Consider the following 12,429-nt stretch of genomic DNA (forward strand, 5'->3'; position numbering starts at 1 on the left):
CAGAGGGGGAATGCAAGTCACTGCTTGGAGCCAAAACAATGCTGTCAACTTCTGAAACAGGCGGATGAGGGAGTAGGGGGACATAAGACGCTGAGGTCATGGAAAAGTCTCAGCACTGGCACTTGGATGAATTCCCAGAGCACAGATAGGGTGTGGCTATCAGGGAACAAACGTTCATGCTCAAAGGACTGCCATTGTGCCTGACCCGTGCAGGGGGCCTGATGGCTGAACCAAGGGCAGCATTTAATCCTTAACTTTTAAACAGTATGATGGGTCTGGCATAAACTGAGCAATGACAGGAACCTCTGTATCACTGTGTGTGAATGACGGGGGAGACACAACTGTCCCATGCAAGGTTTTCAGTTACTTAAAAAAAGTCATGTCCTGAGTAACGTGCTTCTCCATAAAACTGTGACAGGACATGAGTTCCAGCTATGAACATACAGCAAACAGGAGTGTATTTCTTTTCTTCTAATGCACACAAGCAAATGTGAAATCAAGGTCCAAACTGTAAACATTAAAAATGTTTTCAAGAGGACACTTAGCTGTTGGAAATGGATGGTTAGACATTAAGGGCGCCTCGTGTATTGATCCTAAAACTCCAGGAAAGCCATTAGCAGCGAACAATTGTTGACAATTCCAAACATCAAGGCAGCCTTTTATGCAATTTGCAGATGGACAAAGGTCATTTTTTATCCCTGACTATTTTGTTAATTCCACCATCAGAACTGTTTGTTCTCTGAAGTACAATTAAGGCAGAGACAGATGCAGGTAGCTTTGAATCACAGTCAACAAAAATGGGGTTCTCAGTGTCAAGGGGGGCAGACTGGGGGAAAAGATGGGTGGAAGGAAGACGGGCTCATGCAGAAAACCATGACTGCAAATCAAGCCTTCCAATTGCAGAGTCACCTAATCTCCTAGAAACCTCTCCTTGGAGGAAAAGTCAAATACCCACATTTCCAGACATGACTAGTGATTCTGGGTGCAGCCTGAAGCACCATAATGGAGCCTGATTTTCAGACTGTGCCAAGCACCCACCCATGGCAAATTAGGCCCCTTTAAGGCATCACAAGTGGAACACCCAAAAAACACGAGTCACTTCTGAAAATTGAGAGCAGTCAGTTTGAATGCTCAACTGAGGGAAATTACCTACCATCAAACTAAAACACTCACCATTGGCTAAAACACTAATGACTAACTAGATACGAAAAGATTCAGACACGGCCTGAGGTAGAAAGGGGTGACAAGTCTGGCACAGAAAGACTCCAGGCACAGCTGAGGTTCCTCCATTTGCAGCTAAGGAGAAGGAAGAAGTGTTTGGACACAGCTCCTCCCTTCTACAGCTGTGGACAATGCATTTCTGCAGCCACAAGGGAGCACTCATGCAGCCCCAATGGGCGTGGCTTTTCTCCAAGGCTCTGTGGCACCAGGGACACTTTATCCCGACACTAAGAACGGGCACTCAGAAGAAGAACTGCCTCCCCCACAAAGGTGCAGTTTTAATGGTTTTAAAATGCCTTGAAATTCACAGTCCAGTCAGTGCTAGAGAAGCATCCAGTAGATGCACCTCAGCTGCCCAGTTACCAACCTGCATCCAAACTCCTATTTCTGAGTGAGATAATAGAGAAACTGGCAAAGGCCCACTTCCAACCATACCTGATCACCACCAATACCATGGCCATCCTAACAGGGCTTCCGATGGGAATAGACACGGAGATGCTGCTGCTGCAAGATATTCTCCTGACCAGGGGCTGTGGCAGCTGGCTGACGCTAAACCCAGCCATGACCCAAGTGATGTTGGGAAGTGAGGGGATACATTTAGAAGAAGTGACACACGCGACTACATCACGCTCAACCAAGGTTGCCCTCCCTCCAATAATAGGGACTGTCTCAAGACCCTTAGCAATAATGGCAATGAATGCTTTTTTCTCATCTATAGCAGGCTAGGAGGTCTACCCCATCCTGGTGGATGCAGACCTGGCCACATTGATCCGGAGACGCATGACCTCCAGGGCTGCAAAGAACCATGCCTAGGAATGAATATGACAGTTTTAAAAATAGCTCCAGCTGGTGTAACATGCTACATTACATCTGCCAAGAGACTCAGACCAAAGCAAACATATCCACTCAATGCAGTTTGCTCCCTTCCCAAAACCAGATCAAATTCACAGTCCTTGCACTGATCTTCAAGTACCTCAGTAAGACAGAACTAAGCTAGCTCAGAAGTCACCACAATGATGACAGTTGATCTCATGGAATTGTTCAGTTGTGTTAGTGGCGGGGGGGAACAGCGCTTTCTTAGTGCCTGACCCATGATTACGAATCAGATCCTAATGCAATAGCATTCGCACAGTAACATCCAACCCTGAAGCAACAAATATACTATAAGTGTTGCTAAAAAAAGGAGACTAGGGAATGGAAGAGAGGGATAGTGAAAGGAAGCAGAAGATGGAAGTCATATGAGAAGATGGGAGAAAAGAAAGGGAGGAAGAAAAACATGAGAAAGAAAAACATATAAAGATTTTTTTTAAACCTTCTAGACCTCCTCAAGGAGACAAGTGAAGAACTCTGAGAGTACCCAAACTTTTCAGCATTTGTCTCTTTGTAAGGCACTCAGATGCAACTGAGATGGGCCATACCTAAGGGTTGGCTGGAGAGACAGTCTGACAGAATTATTATTATTCCTTACTTGGTTTGTTGTTCCTTGCGTTTCTGGGTTAGGTATTTCTTCTTCACATTCAGAAGCTCATTGGCAAGTCTTTCTATTTCATACTTGTACTCTTGACTCTGTGACTCATACATGTTCAGTTCTGAAGACAAAACCTAACAAACCGAAAACAAAAAGTAAGGACATAAGAGGCCAGCTTCACATGCAGGTAGGTTTCTTATTTCACAGCCTCCCTTCTACCCTATCAGATAAAATCTCTGCCCACCTGAGGACAGTTTACAGAGTTAAAACTACATCACGTATCTACACCAAGCATCTTTTGAGTGACATTAACAACATTTACTGTAGTTCTCTACCTTCCTGGACTCAAATGAGAGGCAAAGACCCAAAACAAGGAGCATAGAAAAATAATTGGTAGGGAGTTTTAAAATGGCATGGGATCTATCTCTTTAGCACAAGTCTTGATTATTCATGTCTGATGTAAATAATTTACAGCAGTGAAAGTAAGGTAAAGGCAGATTTGTTTGGGTTGGAGAAAACTGTGGCTCTTAGAATGAAAGTTGTCCAGTATAATGAGGGTATGCTGAGAGATATAATGTGAGCTGGACATTTCAAAATGCCTTTCAATGCTTTCTATCTTTACTAATCAGCAGAGAGCTGGCTGGGGTCTAGACTTCCAGAGAGTAGAGCAAATGTTACTCTGGAATATTTCTGCCATCTGCCTATACCATTACATCATTAATGTTTCTAACTGAAGGACGACTTTAGACATAGCTGAAAAGTTATCCTGTTCTACTAGCATTGATGTACCTTCTCTTGTGCACCCTTTCAAGTCATTCATAAATATCTGTTTCATGCGGACCTTAGGAGAGCTGCCTCATCAGAAGCAAACAGGAATTTTAATATTGCCATTTTTGTTCAAGAGGACCCATTGTATTACAGAATATAATTAACTCCACCTAAGCAACATGGCATCATTTGATACAATTATCCGCATGATCCTGATCCCATTTAAATCAATTAATTAGGAAATAGGGTCATGCCAAATGCACTTTCCTGCTGCAAGAAGAAGAATAATGAGAAAAGTCAAAGTTTGGAGCCCTGGAGATGTTCCAGTTAGGAAGGTAAATTGGTGAAAGTCAGGTATTTTCTATGATGCAACACTGTTTATTTACAAGGAATGTATGAAGTCCTGCTTCTCCAAACATGGGAGGAACCAAAGACAATGGGAGCAGTTTTGTGGCTTACAATCCTAAACCTCTTTGGTTAACAGAAGTTCTCTCTCTAGTTTTTCCCAGGGTCACACTGTGCTCATTGGCTACTGCTTGGCTTTCTTGCTTTTTGCCTCTGCCTTGCTCACTGTTCTATCCTCAGTCTCTTCCAGTTTTTTGTCTGTTCTCCTTCACACACACACACACCCTACCCAAAACAATACTCAGCAAAAGCTCCTGGATGGGTTCACATACTTCTTTTGTCTTAAGTGGAGGCTTATCCTTACAATAATAACAACAGTATGCTTAGACAGCAGAGGTCCATGGTGCTGAGTGTACATGCCCACTCTGTTCAGCTTTATTCCAGGCATCTAGGAGTTCCACAGGGTTATTAATGATCTGAGTGAGGGGGGATTTGATAGCAGCCTTCAACTACCTGAAGGGAGGTTCCAAGAAGGATGGAGCTAGGCTGTTCTCAGTGGTGGCAGGTGACAGAACAAGGAGCAATGGTCTCAAGTTGCAATGGGGGAGATGTAGGTTGGATATTAGGAAAAACTTTTTCACTAGGAGGGTGGTGAAACACTGGAATGAGTTACCTAGGGAGGGGGTGGAATCTCCACCCTTAGAGGTTTTTATGGTGTGGTTTGACAAAGACCTGGCTGGGATGATTTAATTGGGGTTGGTCCTGCTTTGAGCAGAGGGTTAGACTAGATACCTCCTGAGGTCCCTTCCAGCCCTAAGCTTCTATGATTCTATGATCTGGTGCAGCCAGCTTAATCGCAGAGGACTACATGGCTGCCCCCAGTACGTGACCAGGCAGGGTCCCCTCCTAACCTCAAGGCCAATCTTCAGGGTTTGATGTGCACGGACTTCGTCTCAAAGGTGGGCAACATGACCAAAAGAGCCAGCCACCGGTGGCCAGTGACGACTTCAGTCCTCTCAAGGCCAGTTTTCAATGATACATCCCTATTACTGATAAAGTCAAACCATCTTATACCCAGTAGTTGCTGCTGACAAGGCATATGAAATACCTCCAGTTTCCTGATGTTTTGTTTAAACAACGTCCATGTTTCAGATCCACATAACAGAATCTGAAGTATGCAGGTTCCATACATCCATACTTCTGTATATAGTTTCAACTTCTGTTCGCCCCAGACACAACGCAGGTCCTTCATGGCTGAAGCTGCTAAACCAGTTCTCCTTAGGTTGTCTAGCTGGCTGTGTCTGTTCGCAGACAGTTTAGTGCTGAGGTAGATTAAGTCATCCACTACTTCCACAGTTTGCCCAGAAGCACAGATGTCTTGTACCACAACTTTCGCACCAACACTCTGCATTTTTGCTTTTGCCCAAGAAATCCTTGGCCCAAGAGCTGCTGCCACATGCTGGAAGCTCTCTAGTGTAGCTTTTAGATTATTTGCGTCCTGAACAAAGAGGATGGCTTCATCCGCCTAATCCAGATTGGTAAAAGAGGTTAAATTAACAGTTTTACCGATATTTGTGGAAATATGTTTAAGGAGCCAATCCACTGTGCAGCAGAACAGGCTGCAGACAGGACACATCCCTGCTTCACTCTGGATTTAGTGTGAAATCTGTTAGACCTATAGGTCTCCAAATGCACCCATGTCCTTGAGTAGTAGATCTTGAATTAGCCTCAAGAAGATGTCAGGGACACCAATGCCTCTCAGGATCTTCCACAAGACCGCTCAAGCCTTACAGTTACATAAACAGAAGGGTGAGTTCACAACTATCAGTCTCAGTGAATTTTTAACTCAACCCATAATCAGAGTTCACTCAGCTCATAAGTATATCTTGGCCTGGCACAGGAAAGTAGCATGCATGTCTGTTTGCTAACAGAATATCGTTTGTGAGGAAGTAAAAATGTATACAGCAGCAATTTAATGCACTAACAACCAAAGAGAGCTCTGTGGAAAACTTTTAATCACATTCATCTTCACTAAACTTCTGTTTCTATTTTACATTTTCTGCATTTCTTTTCTCTTCTTCTGCCTCACTAAGATCTGCATAAAAACAGGATTCTTGTTTATTGAGGGCCCATCTGCTCCTTCAGGTTTTTCCCCATGGTTGGCGTAGAGTTGACTATGATGCAGCAAACAGAAGATGATGTCTTCAAGAGGGAAAGGAGTTGTAAGAGCAGATGAACTCTTGGGAAGAAGGCTCTTTCTTCCATAGAGTCAAGAACAAGGGAAGAGCCCTATATAGATATAAGTAGAATTGCTTCTCAATATCACACCTTCAAAAAATTTTCCGTGAGGCATAAGAAGCTCTTCAGAATCAGGAAATCCTGATTTCTAGTGACAAGGAGTTAAGATAGATTACTCTTGTCAGCCCTATAATAAGATGTGAGACTAATGTACGTATATGCACTGTGAGAGAAATATCAAGGATGTAGGAACGGTTTCCATTACTTTGTTAAAAAGGAGTGTGAAAATGTTTTGACTTGCTTATTAGAAGATCTCACTCACTTAAGAAAAAATTAAATTAAGCCTCATGCAAAATCCTGTGGTGTCTCAGAATGCCCATGTGTATGAGTATTTACAGTGATATGCTGTAAATTAATATTCTAATTAGACTTTCATTTCTTCTTTATTTTAATGAAACAAATAAACATAATGTTACTAAATTCTATTCTCAGAATGCTTAGGAATATTACACATTTGTTTTCTCCAGTAGAAAGGCTGTGAATATTATTATGGACTTTCATACAGAAAGCACAGTTAACAGATAGCACTGGCATTACACAACATTGTATTGTAGAGTGGAGAAATGTCATGTAAATGCTTGTGAATATACCTACAATAACATGTGCTGTTCTGTCCACCTCAGAACCAAAAAACCATTGGAACAAAGTACTAAGGGAAGTGGTGGATTTTCCATGTGTTGAAGTATTCAATTCAACACTGGATTCCTTTCTAGAAGATAAGCTTCAGTGAAACACAGGTTATTGGGCACAATACAAGGATAATTTGATGAAATTATCTGCCCTGTGTTAGGAGGTCAGAGTACATGATCCAATAGTCCCTTCTGGCCTTAAAAATCTATGAATCCATGAAAAAGAAGTCAATTTCTGAAACATAACTGGTGCCACTAGCCTCTGTGGGCAGACCAATAAACAGGTCCTATATCTTGTCCAACCAAGTAAGCCTGTTGAATAAATATTTACAGAGCACTTTATTCCTGAACTGAATAGATTTCAGTCTTTCACAGATTTATTTGGATGAAACAGAGGACATACTTATTGATCTGTCCTCAATGGCAAATGGAAATGGTTAGGTTTTGGATAGTTCTTAGAAAGAATGCTTCTCAACTGACGTACCAGTCTTAGCTTGTAGAGACATTTTATAGTAATCCTTCATCTTTGACTATTGATATAGTGGCTCCTGCTTGCCCTCTTAGACTTATATCTATTGACTAATCAAGCTGAGTTATTTTAATCTTTCCAAATAAATCAGTATTTTCAGCCTTTTGTCATTTTTTGCTATTCCACTCTGAACTCCTTCCAACATGTTGATGTCTTTTTGACACTGAGGTGGGCAGGGCTGTGACTATTAGTTCAGTGTTTCATGGAGAATGTAGGGAAATATTAAACTATCCTTTTTTGACAAACATCATAAATATTTGTTTAGGACAAGACAGGACTGCTAAAGGAAGAAAACTATGCTCATTCCTCACAGTTAAAAGGTCGTTGGCCTCACAGGTCATTGTGGAATACAGATGCATAAAAAGGTGAGAGAAAACCACAGAACTGCTAAATAAGTGTATAGCTAAGTAACATCACAGGAAAACTAAGGTGTCTTTTGATATGCAGCTATAGTTTAGGAAGTGTCTTATTGTAAAGAGTTTGTTCCACTTTTCCTGACATTATTATGTCTTATCTTTTCTCACTCGCTGTCCACCTTACTGCACTGAAGTATTATTGGCCATCCTGCACAAAAGCAATGAAAGCACTGTGAAGAATTACAGTATCCTGAAAAATCCGACAGTGAAACATTTAAAACTCCTTGTCCCCCTACCCAGAGACTGAGGCGAAGGTTCTTGGCACCAAAAGACTCCTTGGGAAGACAGACTTCCCTTTGCAAAGTGTTGATGTAGTCCTATAAGCATAGCAGCCCTTTGGATGGACTTCCTTTCTGATTAATCCCACGAAGGGCATCTCTTACTTTCAGTTGCTTGGTCTTCTCTCGGAGGGTGTGCCGATAGAGCTGCATCTGTTCTGCGGCTTCGGGCCCAGGCTGCCGGGCCAAGATGTGCTTCAGCTCTACATACAGCTTTTCCTTTTCCTAAGAGACAAGATAAGCAGAAGAACAACAGTTCATAAGTGCTCTTATTTGCAGCTACAATAGCAACAGTACAACCTGTATTTACATCAAACTATCTGAAAGATGCAAGTAAATCGAGCAGCTATTTGCAGAAACAAATCTGCCTGTGTGTTAGTCTCAGCCTTGCTAGCCATAAGGTATTTAAAGTTGTTTTGATAGCAATGGGATAGCTCATTAAGAGAAACACCCAGCTAGTTCATACCAAGAATTAAATATTCTTAAACACTGTCATCAGCAAACCTGCTTTGGCAAAGGGAGTATAAAACAGAGTCAACAGAAATGTAGTCAAGGAGAAAATTACTTACCAGTAATTGTGTTTATTGTAGTCCCTTTTTCCCACCCCCATCACATTACACTAAGGGATATAGCTCCACCAACCAGGAAGTAAGGAGTCGACAGAACTGTCAGTCAGAGCCTATACAAAAGACCCAGCCCACCCACTTTCTCCTCCAAATAGAATTCTTCAGAGCAAATAAATATATATAAAAAAACAACACACACCACTTACTGAGAGAGCACCCAAGGGGATGTGGGAGGAAAGGAAAATTAGGGATGACTATGACAAACACAATTACCAGAGAGTAATTTTTCCTTGTCATATGTCTCCTCTTCCCCCGCATTACAACAGAACCTATGTGGTAAATGGATGTAACAAGCCATAAGTTCCCAAAGGAAGGCCACACTCTATGGCCACTTGTGGCTTTCAGTGCTGAAAGTTTGCTTCCAACTATGCTTTAAGATCTAATTTATTGTACCTGAGGACTGGTCACTTACGTCAACCTCCGTACACCTGCGTCTACACTGGCACTACTGTTAATTTGAATTAAGTCGCGTTGAAAATCGACTTAATAAGACCACCTCTGCAAGTGGCGTAGTGCCTAATTCGAATTTTTTAAGTCGATTTAGTGTCAGTGTAGACACAACTTCACTTAAATTGAATTTATTGGCCTCCGGGAGGTATCCACAATGCCCCGTTTTGACCGCTCTGGACAGTCGCGCTGTGCTGCTCTGTGGTCATGCTACCAGGAAATGTCCCCTCCCCTCAAGCCCCGGGAAGATTTAAATTTTCATATCCTGTGCTGCCAGCATGGAGAGAGCTTTGTTACTGTACTCCGCATGGCTACTGCAAAGCCCAAACACGCTCCAGCATGGAGTCAACCAGAGGTCTTAGATCTCATCGGTCTGTGAGGCGAGGAGTCCATTCTGGCTCAGCTCAGAGCCAGCAAAAAGAATCTGGACATTTATGGGGAGATATCCCAGGGCATGCTGGAGAAGGGACACAAGAGGGACGCTCAGCAGTGCCGCGTGAAGATCAAGGAGCTGCGCCAGATGTATCAGAAAGCCAGGGAAGCTAACAGACGTTCTGGCTCCTCACCCAAAACATGCCGCTTCTATGATAAGGTGCATGCAATTCTCGGTGGCGATCCCACCATGGTGCCGCCCCACAGCATCGATACCTCCACTGGGTCACAGTCCATGGACAATGATGAGGACTCCGTGGACAAGGAGGAGGCTGAGGAGGGCGGGGTGCATGAGAGCGTGATGTCCGTTCTCCCTGAAAGTCAGGACATATTCCTGACCCCAGAGCAGTGCAGCAGCACACAGGATAGCACTAACGATCCTGTGGAAGGCACATCTGGTGAGTTTTTTTTCTTCTTAGCAGTTCTGTCTTTTTACATTGGGAAGGGGGGGGAGGGAGGAAGGGGATTTCAGGCATTTCGGTGACTGTAGTGGGGGCTTACCCAGGGAACAGTTTATTTATGTGATGAGAAATGCTACGTTTATCATCAGTCGATATCTCACGGAAGCTTTCGTGTATGTAATCTGTTATCCTTTGCAAACGTTTTCAGGGGAGGGCTGCCTTGTTCCTCCCTCCACGGTAGGATATTTTGCTGCATTCAAGGGAGCCTGCATCATGGCAGAACACTGCTGGTACCTTGCTGTGTCCAGCAAATCTGTGTTTTAAGCATAGACTTCCCCCCCCCCCCACCTGTCCGCAGTTCCTCTCTGTCAGGGCACAGCGCGTGTTTAAAATACCAGAGCTATAGAGCAGATGCCCTGTGCCTGTGTATTCCCCATTGTAGTGTCCTACCAAGTCACATTGCTTACTTTTATTTGGTTTAAGCAGAGACTATATACTCCCCTCCCCCACGCTGTCCTCAGATCCTCTCTGTAAGGGCACAGCGAGCAGACCCTTCTGGGACGTCAGGAATGGAATGAGGCTCTGTGTTTGCCCTGTGCACTGCATGGGGATTATTGTCTGCATTGTTGCAGTTGTATCATTTTCTTCATTCTGCTAACAGTGGCTACCTTGTTATTTTTTTTTTTTTCATTCTGTAGACACCTCAGCCTGGGTCCCACCCTCAAAAAATGCTGCGGAAAGACTATTGCAGATTAGAAAGAGGAAAAAAACCAAGAGATGACATGTTTGGCGAGATCATGAACGCCTCAGGAGCCGCAGAGACAGATCTCTGAGCGTGGCAGCTCACCTTGTCCCAGAATATGGACATGGACAGGGAGAGTCGCAGAGAAATGATGGAGCATGATCGCAGTACCACGCAGGAGATGCTGCGAATCATGCAGGACCAGGCAGACGTGCTGCGGCAGCTTGTGGAGCTTCGGGAGGAGTGGAGGCAGGACAAAGTCCCGCTGCAGCCCCTCCATAATGCTCCTTAACCGAGGGCTTTGCCGCCCGCCCCCTCTCCCGCCCCGAACAAGATATGATTTAATAAAGAAACATGTTGAAATGATGCAAAAGTTTATTCCTGAACATTCAAGTCATGGGGGAAGGGAGGGAGTGTTCATTCACTGTCTCAAGGGGTAGGGTGGTAGCTTGCTGGCCAGCTGTCAGCGTGGCCGCCACTGCTTTGTACTCGCTAAATGCACAACAAGTGAGGCAGGAGGGTGAAAGAACAGAAAGACTCTTGGGCATAGGGGTGTATGATGCTGTGTGTACCACACTGCTCATGCAGGATGCAGAATGACATCATGAATGGGCAGAGCTATAAATATCGGGTCCCGGGGATGAAGACTGCTGCGACTTCTAAAAATCAGCTGCTGAAAGTCGACTTAAAGTAAGTCGACTTCACTCGGCAAGTGTAGACATGGCCTGAGTTAATACATGTATTAGGTAAGGACTATATCATGGCTTTGCACATTTCAGTGTGGTTCACGCCTCACCTCTCTCAGTATTGTTGCCACCTGTCCAGGTTTTCCCAGGATCATCCCTTTTTTAAGGTGGCTGTCCCAGGAAATTTGCAAATGTGCTCAGTACACACTGTCAGCTGTCCAGTTTTATGGGCACAGGATCATCTTGGATTTCCTGGTTTTTTGTACCTCAGAGATGGCAACCATACCTCTTGGACTAAGATAATTATTATTATTTAATATAATCATCATCTTAGAAAAGACATAGCAGGCCTCTAATTTGCTAGATAAAGGGAAAGAATGATCCCATTTCTGTATACTATGAGTGTAGAAGCATTCTTTTCCCAGTGTTGCCACCTCTCACAATTTTATTACGAGTCTTGCAATACTTGGTGTTTTTCTTGATGCCTAGCTCCTGCAGTTAGGTGACTATGAGAATTTCAGCTTTCATTTAAAAAAAAAGTTTCTAGCCCCATGGTTGCAGAGAAAAGATTGAAAATGTGTGCCTCCAGAAGGCTCAGAAGCCAAAATGAAAATAAAAAACTTCTTTAAAAAATCTCATTTTTAAGCCAATCTTGTGATTTTGGGGGCCCCGACTCTCCATTTTTGAACAGTTGGCGTTGGCAATACTGCTTATCAAATGAACCTTGGAACCCCTGCAGTGCCTTTGGGAGCTAATAAAGGACAAAGGAAAGACAAGCAGTGACAAAAGGTGATATTGGTTGGCCCATCAGTAATTTCAGAGGCAGTTAAGGTGTCAGGTAGGGAAGGTGATCCACGAAGTGGATGCCAGGACTGAGACATGCACCGTAGGCATAGTTAAGATCCTGTTAGACATAAGGCATCAAAGTGTGTCAGTGTCTTCAAAATGCCTCTCCGCATGGCCACATTCCTCCAAAAAACAGACATGCACAAAGGAGCAGGAATTCTCCCAAGAAGATCTATCAAAGCCAATCATCTTGTATTACTTCAGACTGGTATTTTCTATAACCAATGGAGCCAGTGACAAACTTATGAGGGACTTCCATTCCTCTGGTAAAGGAGGGAACTCTGTCCGGCTCAGAAT

At 43.5% G+C, this 12,429-nt stretch overlaps 1 protein-coding gene across 1 annotated transcript in view; it reads right to left on the bottom strand.

Moving 5' to 3' along the window:
* CFAP58 (cilia and flagella associated protein 58) overlaps window positions 1–12,429 on the bottom strand; it is an 81,578-nt gene that overhangs the window by 4,552 nt on the left and 64,597 nt on the right. The window contains exons 16-17 of the mRNA XM_067537095.1: window positions 8,058–8,177; window positions 2,690–2,823 (exon numbers count right to left, since the gene is read on the bottom strand). Coding sequence (XP_067393196.1) covers window positions 2,690–2,823; window positions 8,058–8,177 — 254 coding nt within the window. The remainder of the gene's footprint in view (window positions 1–2,689; window positions 2,824–8,057; window positions 8,178–12,429) is intronic.

Source organism: Emydura macquarii, unplaced genomic scaffold, assembly GCF_026122565.2.
Source record: "Emydura macquarii macquarii isolate MOO-44397 ecotype Brisbane River unplaced genomic scaffold, CSIRO-AGI_Emac_v2 contig_3692, whole genome shotgun sequence".
Lineage (NCBI taxonomy): Eukaryota > Metazoa > Chordata > Testudines > Chelidae > Emydura > Emydura macquarii.